At 49.8% G+C, this 18,903-nt stretch overlaps 2 protein-coding genes across 12 annotated transcripts in view; both read right to left on the bottom strand.

The window, feature by feature from the left end:
• Positions 1-9,524, bottom strand: part of Cttn (cortactin) — a 35,392-nt gene extending 25,868 nt beyond the window's left edge. Inside the window, exons 1-3 of the mRNA XM_015503302.2 lie at positions 9,512-9,524; positions 5,796-5,805; positions 5,501-5,506 (exon numbers count right to left, since the gene is read on the bottom strand). The gene's annotated coding sequence lies outside the window, so the exon portion shown is untranslated. The remainder of the gene's footprint in view (positions 1-5,500; positions 5,507-5,795; positions 5,806-9,511) is intronic.
• Positions 9,525-12,760: 3,236 nt separating this feature from the next.
• Positions 12,761-18,903, bottom strand: part of Ppfia1 (PTPRF interacting protein alpha 1) — a 115,297-nt gene continuing 109,154 nt past the window's right edge. For 9 of the 11 annotated variants that reach the window (XM_048807822.1, XM_048807823.1, XM_048807824.1 and 6 more), the window contains 4 exons: positions 18,266-18,334; positions 17,062-17,227; positions 14,698-14,767; positions 12,761-14,051 (listed from right to left, as the gene is read on the bottom strand). In XM_048807822.1, the coding sequence (XP_048663779.1) occupies positions 14,709-14,767; positions 17,062-17,227; positions 18,266-18,334 (294 nt within the window). In that variant the 3' untranslated portion in view covers positions 12,761-14,051; positions 14,698-14,708. The remainder of the gene's footprint in view (positions 14,052-14,697; positions 14,768-17,061; positions 17,228-18,265; positions 18,335-18,903) is intronic. The other 2 variants (XM_048807825.1, XM_015503301.2) reach the window with 1 other exon arrangement.

Below are 18,903 nucleotides of genomic sequence, written 5' to 3'. Positions count from 1 at the left end.
GTGCTGGGCCCCGGGCTCCGGGGTGGCCGCGAGGGCCGGCCCCTGGGGGCAGCAGCCTCCACACGGCCCACCCCGGCGTGCATCCTGCGTCCGTCCTTCTCTGCACCCGCCATTCACCCATCCCGCTCCATCCCCCTCCACGTCTCCATCCGACTTCACCAACCGTTTCCACTCCGCCATCTCGCCACCCGCCCGTCGCTGCGCCAGCCGTCGCCCCAACTGTCCCCCCGCCCGTCTCTCCTTCAGTCTCCTGTCTTCACCCATCCATCTCTCCAGCCACCAGCCCCCATCCAGTCATTTCATCCTCACCCGCCCTTCCGTCAGTTCCCCCATCGATCTGTCCACCCAGCCATCTCCATTCCTCAGTCCATTTTCCATCCAACCATCCAGCGAAGCTCAGATATGTCAGGGGTAATAGGATTCTTGGAACAGACTTGGTCCTTGTCCTCGGGAACCTTCCTGCCCAGAAGGAGAGTCAGGCATGCTAATGTAGATATAAAATTAGGAAAACATTATGAAAGGAGTAAAAGTTATACAGTCATCTTGGGGAGAAGGCACACCCTAAATCTACTGGGGATCAGAGAAAGCTGCTCTGGGCCTAGGAATGTATGTAGGCATTAATCACCTAGACTGTAAGACTCTAGTGCTGCTTGAGAATTTAGGCCTGGCCATGCGGGGTGGTGCACACCTGTGATCCTAGTGGCTCAGGAGGATCTAGAGTTCAAAGCCAGCCTCAGCAAAACCGAGGCACTTAGCAACTCAGTGAGACCCTGTCTCTAAAATACAAAATAAGGCTGGAGATATGGCTCAGTGGCCAAGTGCCCCTGAGTTCAATTCCTGGTACCAACCCCCCTCCAAAAAAAAAAAAAAAATATTTAGGCCTGAGCAGGTCTAGTGGTGCACGCCTGTAACCCAGAGACTCAGAAGTTCACATTAGAACAAGGTCCCTCAATGTGGAGAAGGCATGGGAAGAGACCTGATGCAGACATCCAGGCAAATGTGGCAGCAGGTACGATGGCATTCAGAAAGTGCAATCAGCAGGGTGCAGCAGCCCTCCTGTAGTCTCAGCTACTGGGGAGACTGAGGCAGGAGGCGGAGAGCAGTCTGGGCAAGACTTGTCTCCAAAATAACTAGAATTACATGTGGCCACGGCTGCACTCCCCTGTGAACGTAGGAGGAGGAAAACCCTGACTTGCACATTTTACAGAGTGAACTGCATTTTATGTGAATTTTACCTCAAAGCTGTTCTTACAAAAATAATCTCCACCTCTAAATTGGGTCTCGGTGGCACACACCTCTACTCCCCGCCATGTGGGAGGAAGAAGCAGGAGGAGGCAATCCCACGGCCACCGTGAACAATTTAGCGAGACCCCACCTCCAAATAAAACATGATAAGGGCTGGGAGCCCGGTCAGTGCTAGAGAGCCCTGGGACCAATTCCACTGTCGCACCAGTGCAAGAAGAAATAGTCCCGGCATGGGCCTCAGCTACAGCGTCCAGCTGACTGGGGCCTTTGTCTTCTGCAGGGCTGGCAGCCGGCCAGGGTGGTCTGGCCAGGAGCATGACTGACGGTCACGCCAACAGTGGCATCCTCCCTGGAGGCCTGCTTGTGACAGCGCTCCTCCTCCCAACCAGGGAGGCAGGCCTTGGGGCTGGCCCTGCTGCAGAAAGGACACTGTGTGACTTCTGGGATGGCGCCCCCGACAGGCCCTGCGGCCCACCCTCCACTCTCGGAACCTGAGACCATGGTGCTATGGAGAAGCCCAGTCTGTCCCACAGAGAGGGAATGAAGGCTCCCAGGCACCGCCAGCGCAGGTGCCGGACACGTGACTGAGGCTGCTTGGACCCTCCGGCCCCCATTGGCTGCCAGGTGACTACTGTCACATAAGTGATTTCAGGAAAGACCAACAGGGGCCACTCAGGTTGCAAACCCACTGAACCAGAAGGAACAATGAATTTCTGGTTTTCCATGAAGTTCCAGGGTGGACTTTCACGTAGCAGCACTTAAGTGACCTCAGCAGTCAGCGGTCTTTCAGGGGTTGGTGACATCAGGAACGGAATCGGCAGAACAGAAGACAGTGCACTCTACACGCCTCTGCTGCCCTGCGAGGAACCACCCAAAGGGGGGGCCAGACGTGCACAGGGCACAGGGGAGACTCGTCCGTGTCTCCTGGGGGCTCTAGCAGATGGGGAGGCTGGCCTGATGGGACGGAGGCCGGGGGGTGAAGTGTCCGGGGCCTCCTGTTTGGGGCTTTGGCTCTGACTGAGGGCGACTTTCTCCTCCTGTCTTCTTGTCGTACCTCTGGGGGCTGCAGGGTCAAGTTGGCTGTTCCACTCACTCGTCTGGGACCTAGAGTCTGAAGGCAGGAGCAGCTGGGAAGCCACCAGGCATTTCACCTGCCCAAGGTCTCAAGGAGGCTGGCTCAGCCTCCCCCCATCACAGTGGCTCAGGAGTGGACACCTTCTGCCTCCACCTCCTCCTCCCTCCTCTCATCCTCCCGCCTCCTCCTTTTCATTTTGGTGCTGGAGATTCAACCAGGGGGTGCTCTGCCACTGAGCTGCACCCGCCCCTTCTGCTTCCTGTTTTGAGGCAGGGTCTCACTCAGGTGCTGAGGCTGGCCTGGAGCTTGCCACCCTCCTGCCTCAGCCGCGCGGTTCCAGGTGTGCCCCACGCCCGGCTGAAGTGGAATTCTCACTTGGGGGCTGATCCTTTCAGAGCAAGCCCTCCATAACCCGGGAGGGTGTCGTAGTGCATCTTAGGACCTAGCTTCCGAAGTCCCTGTGCACCGTGCCGGCTATATTCTTCTGGCCAAGACAGTCACCAAGGCCAGTTCAAGTTTAAGGGGGAGGGGAGCCAGAGACGTGCGGCCGTCTTCAGTGGGCGCGCCTTCCTGTGCTGTGTGTTTCCAGTCCAGGAAGCCACGGCTTGTGAGGGGCAATGAGGACCTCAGGTGCCAAAAGGCACAGGAGTGGCCCTGGTGGGACTGGACAGCGTGCAATGGTCCCCCGCGGGCAGCACTCTGAGACTGCCACTGAGCTCAGTGGTTCCTCAGAGCGAGGCTCCAGAGGGTGGGCTTCCAGGGACTTCAGGCTGAGACGACCTAGCCCAGGAGCATCTCCCTGACACAAAGGTTATAGGAAGTTCCACAAGAGTCTTTTTGTCTTGGTACGGGATTGAACCCAGAGTGCTCTACCATGGAAGTACACTGCCGAGAGCCACAGCCAGTCGGAATGGCCCCTGGCATTTTGCCAGAAGTAATGGTTGAGAGGCGCGCCATTAAGATGATGATAGTAAGTTAAGCTGTCTATAATTGCTGTGACTGGATGATGCTGGATTGAAACAGGCTGCGTATTCAATTGTATATTAGACCTTTACTGTCTGCCTCGGCGCCCACTACTTTGGAGTTCCCATTGAGTTCTCGAGTGAGTGCGTGCACAGCCCCGTGGTGTTCCGGGAGATTGCGGCGGGGGGGGAGTTCCGGTTGGTGTGTGGTGTGTTCCTGGAGGAGCCTCGTGGGTGGCGTTCGGGAGAGTTCCCGGGGAGTGTGCGTGGAGTGCTGTGGGAGTTTGGAAATTAAGTTTGTTCCTGCTTGAGTGGCTCGTGATTTGTGCCCAGCCAGACTGTGGCATTTGGTGGCCCGTGTGGGGAACGTCTGAAGCTCAGAGGTAAGTGAAATTGCTCGCCCCTGAGGGAAGGCGAGAGAATGGGTGACCATTTCAAAAAACAATGTGTTCTTGTTTTGATTTGTTTTGTTTTTGTTTCAAGCTGCCTGTCCCTAGAAATTTCTCAGGCAAACTGGGAAAAATGGTTGGCTCAAGGTTTGAAGTTGTTCAGCCCTGAGGAAGAGATAAAGATAGACCACGAAAATCCTTTCCAAAAAAATAGGAAAATTGATACAATGCATTTTTGTTCCATTTTGGTTTCATTCTGTTTCGGTTTTGCTTTGTGTTATCTTTATAGTAGAAATATGGGATCAGAAATTAGTAAAAAACAAACCGAAAGACTGTTAAGTAAATTGTTAGAGGTCCAGACTATGGTAGAAAACATGTTAGATCAAGCAAAAGAGAAGGTCTCTCAAGCTAGTCAGACAGAGGAAGAAAATTTAAAGGAAGAAGGGCCATCAGGAGGGAAAAGGTTACAACAGGAGGCTGCTACTAACACCTTTCTATCACCAGAGGGTGTAAGTGTCCAACCAACTGCTCCACCTATGGGGCCCCCAACCCCTGTAGTTGATAGATGGAATCCTGAGGCAGGACCTCAAAGATAAGCATGCCCTGTACTTGAACAGGCAGGAGGGCAGCGAATTCACCATGTTTTAGATTTCAAAACAGTGAAGCAGTTAAAGGAGGCTGTAACAACCTATGGTCCTCAAGCACCCTTCACTGAAAGCATGGTCAAATCCATTACCAACTTGGACATGACGCCAACAGATTGGGCTAGCATGTGTAAATCTGTGCTAAATGGAGGGCAATATTTGTTATGGAAGGTAGCCAATGAGGAATTTTGCACAGAGACAGCTAGGTGATATACAGCAGCCGGTTATCTTCAGAGAAATCTAGATATATTATTAGGACAGGGACCTTATGAGGGTCAACTGCAACAAATTGCATAAGATCCTGCCATATACTCACAAATTGCTGCAGATGCAGTTAGGGCATGGAAGACTTTACAAGGACATGGAGATTTACAAGGTCAATTATCTAAGGTAATACAAGGAGCTAATGAACCTTACGCTGAATTTGTAGATAGGCTTATTCAAACAGCTACCAGAGTTTTGGGGGATACAGAACAAGCAATGCCATTAATAAAACAACTGGCTTATGAGCAAGCGAATCGTTGGTGCAGAGAAGTCATTAGACCATGGAAACATGAAGATTTAAACACATATATTAAATTATGTAGAGACATTAATGAACAAGGGCAAGTCGTGGCAGCTGCAGTACAACAGGTTTTAGATGCAGGATGAAAACATGCTACAATTGTGACAAACAGGACATTTTAAAAGGAATTACCCCATAGGAGGAGGGTTTAACAAAGCTAGGTATCAAAGGAGTAGAATACCAGGTATTTGCCCACGAAGCCGTAGAGGGAGACATTCGGCTAATGAATGCTGTTCTCAAACCATCATAGAGGGTACTCTATTATCAAAAAATGAACAAGGACCAGGTGTCTATCCACAATATCATGGAGAAAGGCATCGGGCTCCATTGCCAAAAAACGGACAGGAGGGGTCCAATGCTCCGGGGCCCACGACCACAAATATACGGGGCACTGGAGGAACCCAGAAAAACCGTGGAGGAACCCAGCAACACCATCAGGGTAGTGCCCAGGACACATTATCCATCAGATCTCTCATCAGACGAACCAGAGGGAGCGCAGGGTTGGACATCTGCGCCTCCGCCAGAGCAGTACTAACTCCAGAGATGGGAGTTCAAATCATTCCCACAGGGGTAAAAGGACCTCTTCCCCATGGAACAGTAGGCTTATCGTTAGGACGCAGTTCTTCTACTCTAAAAGGACTTATGATAAGTCCTGGGGTAATTGATCCCGATTATGAAGGTGAAATAAAAATTATAGCCAGTTCTCCAAAAGGTATATCAGTAATTTCACCAGGAGATAGAATAGCACAGTTACTAATAATACCCAGCCTACATGATAAATTTTCCAGTCATACTGTACAAAGAGGTTCCAGGGGATTAGTCTCCACAGGTGTAGATTGGGCTATGCTGTCTTTAAATTTAGATTCTCGCCCAATGCTAAAACTAAATATTCGAGGACATGAATTTAATGGGTTACCGGACACAGGTGCAGACCTTAGCATCATATCTCGTCAAGAATGGCCGAAACATTGGCCATTACAACAAGCCACTCAAATGCTTCAGGGCGGGCTGGGGATGTGGCTCAAGCGGTAGCACGCTCGCCTGGCATGCGTGCGGCCCGGGTTCGATCCTCAGCACCACATACAAACAAAGATGTTGTGTCCGCCGAAAACTAAAAAATAAAAATATTAAAAAAATTCTCTCTCTCTCTCTCTCTCTCTCTCCTCTCTCACTCTTTCTTTAAAAAAAAAAAAAAATGCTTCAGGGCCTAGGAGTGGTGACTAATCCCCATAGAAGTGCAATGGTATTAGATTGGAAGGATCCTGAAGGATGTGAAGGAACTATACAGCCATATGTATTGGATCATCTTCCCGTAAATTTATGGGGACGAGATGTCCTAGATCAATTAGGTTTGACATTAACAAATAACATCAACCAAAATGCACCCACTATTATGACTAGACAAGGTTTTAGGAAAGGAAAAAGATTAGAAAAACAAGAACAAGGTATAGCAGCACCAATACAAATAGATCAAGGAACAGACAGACATGGGTTGGATTTTCAGAAAGGGCCACTGAGACAATAAAAATTACTTGGAAATCAGAAAGACCAGTATGGGTTCCTCAGTGGCCCCTGACTAAAGAAAAGATACAAGCAGCCCATGACCTGGTCAAACAACAATTAGCAGAAGGACATATACAACCTTCTGTATCTCCCCATAATACTCCCATTTTTGTCATCAAAAAGAAATCTGGTAAATGGAGATTATTGCAAGATTTAAGAGCCATTAATAATGAGATGGTTATTATGGGACCTGCTCAATCAGGGATTCCTCAATTGTCTGCTTTGCCAAAAACCTGGTATGTTTTAGTTATAGATATTAAAGATTGTTTTTTTTCAATTCCAATTCATCCTGAGGATAGTCCACGTTTTGCATTTACTATCCCTGCACTGAATCATGAAGGTCCTGATCAGAGATATGAATGGAAAGTACTCCCTCAAGGGATGGCTAACAGCCCAACTATGTGTCAAATTTATGTTAACAAAGTAATCCAGCCACTTAGAAATCAAAATCCTGAACTACAAATATTTCACTATATGGATGATGTATTATTAGCACACAAAGATAAAAACATATTGCTAGAATGTTATGCCACACTTACAAATTTATTAAAAAATTATAATCTAGAGATAGCAATAGATAAAGTACAATTAGATTTTCCAATTAATTATTTAGGAGTTCTATTATCCTCAACCATGGTCCGTCCACCAAAAATTCAAATACGAGTAGATCAACTCAAATCACTTAACGGACTTTCAAAAGTTATTGGGAGACATAAATTGGATAAGGCCCTATCTAGGCATACCAAAAGGAGTGTTGGGACCTTTATTTGATATCCTAATAGGTCCATCAGATACAAATTCACCCCGCATGTTAACGCCTGAAGCAAGAAAGGCATTAAACATCATTGAAACATACATGGAAAATATGCATTTGGATAGAATTGATATAAGTTTGCCTTTATTATTTATCGTACTACCAACAAAAAATATTCCTACAGGAGTATTTTGGCAAGAAGGTCCATTATTGTGGATACATTTATCTTATTCTCTTAACACTTATCTTACTAGGTATCCTGAGGCTGTAGGACAATTGATACTCAAAGGAATAAAAGCAGCAAAGGGAGTGTTTGGAATTTCTCCCAATAAAATTATTACTCCATAAACTATGGATCAAATTGATGAGTTAGCTAATGAGTTAAATACTTGGGCAATAATCATGTGTAAATCTAATGTTTCATTTGGTAATCACTTACCATCTAATCCTTTATTGTCTTTTTGGTCTTCGCATCCTCTAGTTTTTCCAAAAATGACAAGAAAAACACCTATCATGAATGCTCCAAATATATTCACTGATGGGTCAAATAATGGTACAGCAGCAGTAGTTGCCCCTGATCAAACTTTTACATTTTTAGTACCCAAACAATCAGCTCAAAAGGTAGAGCTTAATGCAGTATTACAAGCTTTTGTGATGTTTAAAGATTCTGTATTTAGGGCTGGGGATGTGGCTCAAGCGGTAGCGCGCTCGCCTGGCATGCATGCAGCCCGGGTTCGATCCTCAGCACCACATACAAACAAAGATGTTGTGCCCGCCGATAACTAAAAAATAAATAAATAAATATTAAAAAAAAAAAAGATTCTGTATTTAATTTATTTTCTGATAGTCAGTATATAGTTAATGCTATAGCATCCCTTGAAGATGCTGGTAGGATTTCCCCTTCCTCTACTGTTTTGTCTTTGTTTTCCACTATACAAAGTCTAATCTGGGACAGAAAAGATCCATTCTTTATAGGACATATCAGGGCACATACAGGATTGCCTGGAGCCCTTAGTTTGGGCAATGATTTAGCAGATAAAACTACACATGACATACATATTTTCTCTACACTAGAAGAAGCTACAAATTTTCATAAAAGGTTCCATGTCAATGCTAATACTTTACAAAAGCGTTTTTAAAATAACTAAGGAACAAGCTAGACAAATAATAAAACGATGTCAAAATTGTGTGACCTTTTTACCACAAGTTAATCTTGGAGTCAATCCTAGAGGACCGATACCTAACCATATTTGGCAGATGGACGTCACACACTTGCCAGAATTTGGAAAATTCAAATATTTGCATGTTACAGTTGATACTTCTTCCAGATTTTTGATGGGCTCCCTTCATGCTGGAAAAAAAACTAAAGATAGTTTTAAGAATGGAAATAGTGGACCATGTGGTGGTGCATGCCTGTAATCCCAGCAGTTTGGTAGGCTGAGGCAGGAGGATCACAAGCTGGAGGCCAGCCTGGGTGACTCAGTGAGACCCTGACACAAAATAAAATTAAAAGGGCTGGGGGTGTAGCTCAGTAGTAGAGCCCCCTTGAATTCAATCCCTGGTAACACACATGCGATCTAACCACCTTTACTTCTGTTGGGAGACGGAGAGGGAATGACGGTTCTGCATGCTGTAAGTTTCATCAACCACAAAGAGAGGCCAAAGTCAGGGCCTCCTGGAGGAGTCGGGAGGCCGCACCTAGCACATCGGCAGGTTACAGTCCCCATGGTCAGGGCAGAAAGCGAGCAGGACGTGTCCGACTTGTGTGTGCTTCATTTGAACTTAGCAAGCCCAAGTTTTAATTCTGCAAATGTTTTGGTGAAGTTGACCCCAGTGCATTTATCCTAAGTTAGAAATCTTCACCTAAATCTTATATAACCTTCATATACATTTTCATGTATTATAAAATATGTACTTTGAAATGCTCCAATCATTCACGTATTACTTCTCTCAAAAAATAACTCTTTTAAAAATGTTTCTTTCAGGATTCCACCTCTTGGGTCCCCTTCTTCCTCCGGGAGGGAGAAGTCTTTTCTGCTGTCCTTTAATAAACTTCTATTTTCCACTCTTAAAAAAAAAAAAAAAATGTTTCTTTCAAAAGATAATATAAGTGACTTATTTTTTGCTTATGTAAGTTTTGATAAGTGTCCCCCATCCAGGACGATGGGGCTGAATGGGTTACAATGATGTACATGGTTAAAAGAAAAATCAGAGGGGGCTGGGGACGGAGCATGTGCAAGCCCTTGGGATTGCTCCAGCCCCACAGGGTTCATACCCCGTCCTAAGCTGATCACTTCCTTTAATTTCCTGAGAGCACTCAACCTGAAGGTAGGGCCTAGAGGAGATCATTGACTGCCCCTCACCAAGAGTAAAGAGTAAGCTGGGTGTGTCAGTGCAGGGTCAAAGGTTCAAGGTCAGCCTGGCAACTTGGCCAGACTGTCTCAAACAGGGTTGGGGTACACGCATACATTGGTGGTGGGCCTGCAAATTGTGCAACCAATCTGGAAAGCAGTATGGAGATTGCTTTAAACACTTGGAACGGAACCACCATTTGCCCCAGCTCATTTTGCCCCCACTCCTCAGTCTATACCCAAAGGACTTAAAATCAGCCCACTAGAGGGACTCAGCCACATCAATGTTTATAGCAGCTCAATTCACAATAGCTAAACTGTGGAACCAACCTGGATGCCCTTCAGTAGATGGATTTAAAAAAAAACAAACGTGGCATATATACACAATGGAATATTACTCGACAATAAGACTAAAATCATGGCATTTGCAGGTAAATGGATGGAATTGGAGAATATCATGCTAAGCAAAATAAGCCAATCCCCCCAAATCAAAGGCCTAATGTTTTCTCTGATAAACGGATACTAATCCATAGTGGGGGGATGGCATGGGATAGTGGAGGAAGTTTGAATTGGGCAAGAGGGAGGGGAGGGGGCATGGGGATAGGAAAGGCGGTGGAATGAGGTACATGTGTGATTGCATGAATGGTGTCACCTTACGTCCTGTACAACCAAAGGAGTGAAAAATTGGGCTCTATTTTGTGTACCATGAATCGAAGAGCATTCTGCTGTCATGTATAACTGATTAGAATAAATAAAAAATTTTTAAAAGGGCTGGCTGTTGATGTGAGTCGTCAGTGGGTGCTCCTGGGTTCAATTTTTGGGTATTGAAAGAAAAAAAAGAAAGAGTCAAGAACTGGTTTCTGTTGGCTCCTTTGGAAGGGAAGGTGAACAGTGAGACCTATTCCATCAGGGTCAAGGCACAGGATTTGTTGCCTGAGAGGTCAGATGGAAAAAGGAGCTCGTCCTGACACAGGGCAGCGAGCACCAACCAGGGCCCTGAGTCCTGGGCACGGCATCAGTGTTACCTGAGTGGCTGTGCATGCCACTTGAGTGTGAAGACACTCCGGGAGCTGGTCTCCCCGGGCAGCTCCTCCACCCAGTCCCTCCCCAACAGCACAAAGTCCTGGGCTGCACCTGGATGGAATCTGGAATCTTACCCTTTCCTGGAAGGGCAGTCACCCAGCACCTGAAACACATGGCACACAGCAGGCGCTCACCAAGTGGGCCCAGGGCTGCTGCTGCACGGGAACAGGGGGCCCGGATCTGCATGGAGGCTTCACACGCTCACTCCAGATGGTCCCAAGAGCCAAGTGCTGTTTTATTTTACAATGTCCTCTGTTTTCTTGCTGGTCCCCTGGGTCAGTCTTAGTGGCCTCTCCTCACCTCGCCCCTCAGCAGGGTCTGGAAGCTCCCTCCTCCAGCCCAGGGGTGCTCTCCAGCAGCACTGCGGGCCACTGAGGGCATTCCTCTCGGCCTACTTTGCCTTTATGTGATATCAGTGGCCTCTGATCCCACAAGGTGCTGGGGCAGGGCAGGGTGAGCCATCTTTACCAGAAACAGTGAAGAGCAGAAGGGGGTCCTCAAAAGACACGTCAATGACCAAATCCTGAACCTGCCAATGTGACCTTATTTGGAAAAGGGGTCTGTGTGGATGTTAAGTCTGGATCTTGAAATGAGACCTCCCTGAATGAACTGTATGAGTGGGCCAGAAGAAGTGCCCCCACAGGAAGTAGAGGGAAGACATTTAGAGGAGACCCCGAGGCAGGCGGAGCAGAGGCCACAGTGCTGTGACCCAGAGTGGAGGAATGCTTGGAACCCCCCGAAGCTGTAGGAGGCGGGAGGGCCCTGCCTTAGAGCCCCCGCGATGGTCCTGCCTCCTCCTCGCACGGTGACTGTGCTGCGTCTGTGTGAGCCAGCCCTGGGCGATGCAGCCCTCTGTATCATGGCTCCGCATCACAGGTTTGAGCATCTCGAGAATGTTCAAGTGTGCGCACTTTCTCATCACACCTGATGACACAGGAAACACCTCACTGCACAGAGCTCCTGAGAGGACTCGGCATGCCGGACAGCGTGCACAGGGAGGTTCCCCGGGAAACTCGAGCAGCTGTGGACCTTGGTGCCCGGGTCTGAGGACAGTACTCTGTGAATACGGGCACAGCTGTACTTGGAAAGGCTCGCGCTTTGAGTCCAGGGAACGAAGAGGCTACTCATTCTCACCAAGGAAGGAGCCCAGGAAACGAGGAGACAGAAGTATTTGAGACATTTGGAAGTGCAGTAAGTCGCATGTGGGTGTCCAGAATAGCAGCAGTGACCACACCCGTCCACCCACTGCCTGGAGGAGGGATGAGGGAAGAGAGGCTCCCCCACCACCATGGAAACCTGACTGGGGAGAGGCCCACAACCACCCTGGGCAGCAGGCGGCCACGCGTGGCAGCAGTGCACTCAGCTGAGCACAGGGCCCCTAGGCCACGGGACAGCTGATGGGCCACGTGGTGGGTGAGTGAGCAGCGGCAGCTGCCGGGGGACACAGCAGAGCAGTGCAAACCCGGCGTCCTCGGGAAGGCCCAAAGCCAGCATAGCCGACGCTGCCGTGGGCAGGTGCAGCACTGAGCCCAGCCAGAGACCACAGGTCCTGAACACCGGGCCAGTGCACACAGGCCCCAGACAGGACACAGACTCCGGTCAGCTCTGCCCCAACAGAGACGAGCCAGGTACCTCTGTCCCAAGACGGCATGGTGCCCTCCGGGAAAGCCCATTGGCCTCAGCGGGGCAGACACCAGCAGTGCTGGCCGTGCCACCCCCAGATGTGATGCCATCCCCGGCCGCACAGGCACTTGCTCTGGCTGCCCGGTTGGCCACTGAGTAGCCTCTCAGCACCCCTGCACAGTCCCTCCCAGGAGCCTGGCTCCCTCTGCCTCACTGGGCTGCTCCGAGACTCAGGACCCGTGTGAGCCCCCAGGGCAGCAGGCGTCCTGGTGCCCAGCACCCACGCATCTGGAAGGGTGCCAGAGATGAGGCAGTGGGTGTGGGTGGGAGAGCAGAGCCAGCGGCTGGAAAGGACACTGGGGACTCTCCGCGCATATCAGGATGCTCTTGTGGGATGACACCCGCTCCTCCACTGCCCTCTTCTGGCCTTCAGTGTCCCTTTCAGATGGCGACACTGCCACAGCCCGTTTTCAGCGTGATGACGGCTTACTCCCAGCATTCCTCACTGGCAGTGGAAAATGCTTCAGTACTTTATTGAAAGAAAGCAATAAATAATACTGTGATAAAAATAGTTCAAAAGTAGACTGTACATACTTTGTTACATAATCAGGAAGTCCACAAAAGATTAATAGAAAAACACAACAGTAACAATGAATTGTACAAGTGAATCAAAAGCAGAAGCCAAATGTAAAGAGACAGCGCCCTCCATCTGCACATCAGCTGCTAATAAATAACACCATGATCTGACTCTCCGGGCTGGCTTTTAATGTGCCGTTTAAAAAGTAAGTTACATCTGCTACTCAGACAATGCAAAATGGCTACACCATCCAAGTCTAAAAATGCACCACGAGGTTCATTCTTTAAACATGTGTACAAACAAATGTAAAAACAAGATTTACACAAGAAAAATAAGGCCTTTGTTAGAGTTGCACGCGGTTTCAGGAGCCCTGCCCTCGCCCTCGCCAGGAGACCACCTCTGGGAGCCAGCGAGCCACAGTGCTGGATTGGTCCTCAAGAGCAGCTGGAGGGCGCCCCCACCTACCTGCTGCCTGGACGGAGGTGCCCCAGGCCCCAGGTCCCGCTGAGCGGCTCCCTGTGGCTCCCAGCTGCAGTCAGTGCCAGGGCAAGCCTTCAAGTCCAGAGACTGGGCGGGGAAGCTGAGCCAGGGCTGGGGACTTCCACAGTGTTCTCAACCCTTCAGCCCCAAGTTTATCAGAAGCTGAGATTTCTTGATAGAAAAAGTATAGTTAAGGTTGGTCATTAAAATCCAACAGTAATCGCTTGAAATGAAGTCTGCTTATTTCAAAATGATTGTGTGAGCTGGTAAAGGATGATGCTATGACACTGCTGTGTCACGTTGATTTTATAAACGCAGTAAAAATCCTTCTCTCTGTCCTGGTTTATCATTAAAAAATTAAACAGTATAATTACAATAAGTGCATAATTTACAAAAGCCCTACATTTGTTCATAGGATCAATACATACAAGCATTACAGTACATTCACGTGAAGGACTGCCATTAGGATAAGCCACGAACGGGAGGGCACCCAGAGTCTGGACCCGGGGGGAAGCAGTAACTACGCCAGGAGGAGCGGAGTTCACATAAATATAAGAAACAGTAAATTCTAAAATATTTTCTCTATGATATTCTTGAATTTTTCACTAGTTAAAAACTCTGTAATAAAATATCTTAGGGTCCATATAAGGAGTATCAACAGATTAAAGATCCATTGAATTCTAAACTGTCGTCTGCTGGATTCAGAAGGCTGGGTCATCTGTAGAAGTAGTGCGGGTACACTGCAAGAGAGAACAGAGGCCGCGCTCAGCACGCGCCCTCCTGCAGTCCCGCCCCTGCCACCCCTGCCCGGCCCGAGCATCACTATGAGCTCACCAGGGTCTGCACTGTCCCCAAGGGCATGCAAAGAAGGCACCAACTAAGCAAGCAAGACCCAAAGCCAACCCAAATCCAGCTAAGATGCCCAGCGGAACAAAGCAGGCAGCTCCCCCTGCGAGAGCTCTCACGGGGCAGGCTGAGGCCAGCAGCACCCTGGACCTGTGGGACAGGACCCCCCGCACAGACACATCCCAGTCACCAGAGCTGGCCCAGAGACGTGGCTCTGTGCTTCAAAGTCAACCTTTAGGCGGACGGCTCTGGTGTCACTCGATGCAGCAGCCTCACGAGGCGCATTCCCAACTGGGCTCTGGCCCGCTCCCGAGGATGTGCTCCCCACCAGCAGGCCCCTGCGCGCAGGCGTGAGGAGGGACGAGGTCACACCGCCCTCCTCCTGACAGGCGCAGCACCAGAGCCACCTGACAGGTGTACTTCCACAGCAGCAGAATTGGCTCTCAAGGACCAGTGCCCACAGCCTCGCCTGGCATTGAGCTCCAGGCCTGCCAATGTGTGCCCGGAACATTCCTGGGGATGGTGCTGCTCTCTACTCACCGGAGGAGGCTTCAGCAGGAGTAAGTCCTGACTGTAGCAGAATCCAACCTCTGTGCTCCCGATACACTGCCTGCTCCGACCACCACAGCAGGAAGCGTGCAAACACAGCGTGCAGTTAGTTTGGAGACCTCACACAGGGCACATCTCCTCGCCTAGGGTGGGGCCTCCCGGGAGCTGAGGGAGCCTGCTGGAGTGGGGCGACGGCCAGGGCAAGAGCACCAGGGGGCTCAAGAGGGTCCCTCCCACCTCCCAGGAGCCCGAGGACACTGGCACCTACTCTACAACAGCAAGGGCGCACTATGCACACAGAAATGACTCCAAAACACACATGTGCATAAGTAAAGGACAACCACTTAGAGCAGTCACTTGGCTCCTCCTCAATCTCTGCATTTACGGTTAAACAGACCTTTCCTTTGGCCCTAGCACTGAACCTCCAAGAACCCTATGAGGTGCACCAGCACCTGTTCCTGTGGGATGGCCCCTGCCCTGGGACAGGGCTGCCAGAAAGGGACCAACTCCACCCAGGACAGGGGTGGAACCTGCTGCCCAGCACTCGCTGCTCATGGGATGGGTCAGAGGTAAAGAGCAGGTCCAGGGGTGTCCAGCCAGGGCGCAGGCTAGGACAATGACTTCTCTTACTCCAGTGTGTTTCAACTAGAAGCGATGGAGACCACAGAGCTGAGTTCTTGTTTAAGAAACGTACCCTGAGGCCCCAGGGGTGAGCCCAGCCCCTCGCAAACCATAAGGCAGGTAGGACACCTAGAGCAGGTACGGCTGCCCCAGCTGCAGTTTCTGGTTTCCCTCAGGTATATGGGGACCACTTTGAGCAACATCTTGCCATGGGTTAATGGGACTGGCTATCTCTGTGCGTCCGGATCTCGAGCCCAGGAAAGCTGCTAGAGTGGCCGGCCCCTGCTCTCCCTCCCCAGTCAGTAAGCCACCCATCTCACCAGCTGCAACACCTTCAGTGTTTCTGGGAGACAAAGTCTCCTCGGTTTATTTCTAGTCAGTTTAAACTCTTGTTCTTATTGTTGCACTTAACATTTAACAGAAGAAATGCAGTGTGAGGAGGAAATGTACAATGAGAACACAGGCCCAGCGCCCATAGGGACTGTCCCTAGTGGATAGACCAGCAGCCAAGGGCCACGACACAGTGGGCATGGGTTAGTCATCCGCATGCTCCTCAGAAGAAAGATGCTCATCCTCCGAAAGCTGCCAGTTAAAACACACACTGGATTTTGCCCTTTAAGTATATTACTAAACTCCGGCAAAAGAAAATCCAGCTTTTACCAAAAATGCTGTGCTAAGCCATTCTCACCAAGAGTGTCCAGCTAATAAAACTTCCTATGTACGTGCTTTTCCCTGATTTGTACGTATGACATGAGAGCAAAACCTCCTTGTGGGAGGTGCTAATGACAGAAGACACTGAACCCCAAAAGGACATTCTGAGAGCCACTTGCTCTCCACAGCCCATCGTCTGCACCAAGAAACAGAGCAAACGAAGCCCACGCCCGGTAGAGGGGCTGCCAATGACCCCGACTCGTGCAGTCAGCCAAGCCTCCGTGAGAAGAATCCATGTGACACCCGTTTCACAGACAGGGACGCTGAAGCAGGGCACAGCTAAATGCTGCCAAGGTCGTGACCTCCGAGCAGTGGAACTGGGCTCAACCCTAGGGTGGCTCTCCTCTCCGCACCGCCTCCCATTAGTCAGCCCAGGTCAGAGCAGGGCCTTCCCAGGAACCTCCCAGCCACACACCAGCTGAGTCCTGGGGCCAGAGAGGCCACCCCAGGGAGCAGCCCAGGCCTCTCTGGGAAGCCTGGGGCTGGCCAGCTTGGCTCCACCCAGCCTCCAGCAGGGTCCCGTCTCCTTGGCAGCCCTTTCCTGACAGGCACACGTGGGCTTACACAGAAAGGCCATGGTGGTGGGCAGAAGGCAGTAGAGGCGGGGCTTGCAGACACTGAAAACTCTATCAGGTTTAAAATCACTCCACCGTTTTTCCCAGGGTGGAGAGAAGTGAACACTGTGGTCTGAAAGCTGCCACAGCGCGATCTCAAGAGCTTGCTTCCAGGGCTGCCTGCCACACCCACATGCCACGTCAAGACGGCAGCCACAGCCCGGAGCACACCACCGGGGCTTCAATTTATTAGTTGAGAGAATATGCTCAGATTCAACCAGACAAGATGTTCTTAAAAATCCTCTATTGTTGCTGAACTTTTATGAACGCTTGTTAGGGCTGATTTTAAAACACTGACATCTGGGCATGCAGCCACACTTAAACGTCTGGTAGCACACGAGATGGCCATTCTAGGTAAGAGGGATGCTCATGCTCCAGCGAGTGGTGGGTCACGCGGCCCACCACCTACCGTCCAGCTGCATCTTCTTTGGCTGCATAGAGGGGGAGGACATAGAAGAAGTAACCCGGAAGTTGGCCGGAAGCGTCTCTGCTGACCCGGCCGCCAAGCCCCGGACGTCCTTTGGTCTGAACTTCTTCCTCCACGAAGGTGCTCTCCTGAAGCTTTTGTCATCATCCTGTGACCAAAAACAAGCTTCGTTTCTAAGTGAAAGCACAGGGGGGCGAGGCAGCACAAGCCGGGATCCAGCCGTCCCGCAGGCTGAAGCAGGAGGCTCACAAGTTCCAGGCCAGCCTCAGCAACTCAGCAAGACCCTGGGCATCTTAGCCAGACCCTATCTCAAAATAGAAGGTGAATAAAAACATGAAATGGGCTGGAGATGTAGCGCAGGGGTACAGTGTCCCAGGTCCAGTCCCCCGCACCTACCTTTGTATCTGCCCACCTGCCTGAATGAATAAATAAACACACAAATAAAGGACAGTTGCGGCTGGCAGAGTGACTGTCTTTGGGAGGAAAGTGGGACCTGTGCATGTGTCCTGGTCCCCATGCAGCACACCCCTTCCTGGGGCGTGCCCTGAGCTCCCAGGGGACGTGCTGCTCCCACTGCACTGCCTGTGTGCGACGTCACTCTCCAGCTGTGGGGTGCACCTTGATTCATCATAAAGAGAGCCCCGCCTGACGCCAGGCCACTGCTGACCAGCCTCGTCGTCACAGGAGGTGGCTTCTCCCCCACCCCACTGAGCTCTCCTAAGGCCCAGTGAGGAGCACCTAACGTGGGAATGAACGAGCCACGGCTGTGTGAGAGGATATTCACATTGGGCGTTGATATACTCCTGAAACGTGCCTCCATGCACAGCAAAGCACAGGACTCTGGACTGGGGTGGGAGACCCAGTTGTCCTTGAAACACAACTTATAGGTTACATTCCTAGATTGCAACCAGTTTTATGATGTGAAAACCATTTTTGAGGAGTATCAAAAATAGTAAAAATGAAAACAAGACTGTTTTGTGAAGCCGGGTGCAGAATCCCAGCAACTTGGGAAGCTGAGGCAGGAGGATCCTGAGTTCAAAGCCAGCCTCACCCATTTAGTGAGACCCTAAGCAACTTAGCAAGTCACTGTCTCAAAAGAGAAAAAGGGCTGGGGATGTGGCTCAGTGATACAGTGCTCCTGGGTTCCACCCCAGCCCCACCACACACTGTACAACTGAAAACTTACCTCATCAAACCTTCTGTCGGTCCCCATGACCAAAAGGTTGTTAAACTCTCTTTCTAAGACAGCTCGAGCCTGAAATAACAAAACCACCACCAAAACTCTCATCATTCTAGTTTTAAGAAGGTTTGCATATTACAATTATCTTTGAAACTGAGACTCGAAAACTCAACTGAACTCCTGGAAACCCGGAGCCATGATAATGTTTAGCATCAGGGCTTTTGTCAGGGCAGAGGGAGGGACCTGTCACCTCCTGGAAGTGCACAGGAAGTGTGCTGTGTACACTGGTCAGGCGACTGACAAAAGCATTCGACGTTCTGTAGAACACAAACATCACAAATGGGCTCATGAGTCAAAAAGACTGGCAAAGGTCAATAAGACCTCCAGGAGGCATACCCAGATATTTCTCTGTGATGTAACAACTGCGTGTATCTCTGCGTTGACAAGCAGAACTACAATAAAATATTCTTTTTTTTTTCCTTTAGCTGTAGATGGACATGATACCTTTATTTTATTTATTTGCTTTTATGTGGAGCTGAGGATCAAACCCAGTGCCTCATATGCCAGACAAGTGCTCTACCACTGAGCTACACTCCCAGCCCTACCATGAAACAATCTTCTTTTGTTTACTTCAAGAATCTAAT

This window comes from Marmota marmota, unplaced genomic scaffold (genome assembly GCF_001458135.2).
Source record: "Marmota marmota marmota unplaced genomic scaffold, marMar, whole genome shotgun sequence".
In the NCBI taxonomy this organism is placed as follows: domain Eukaryota; kingdom Metazoa; phylum Chordata; class Mammalia; order Rodentia; family Sciuridae; genus Marmota; species Marmota marmota.
This window is presented reverse-complemented; position numbering and strand designations above follow the sequence as displayed.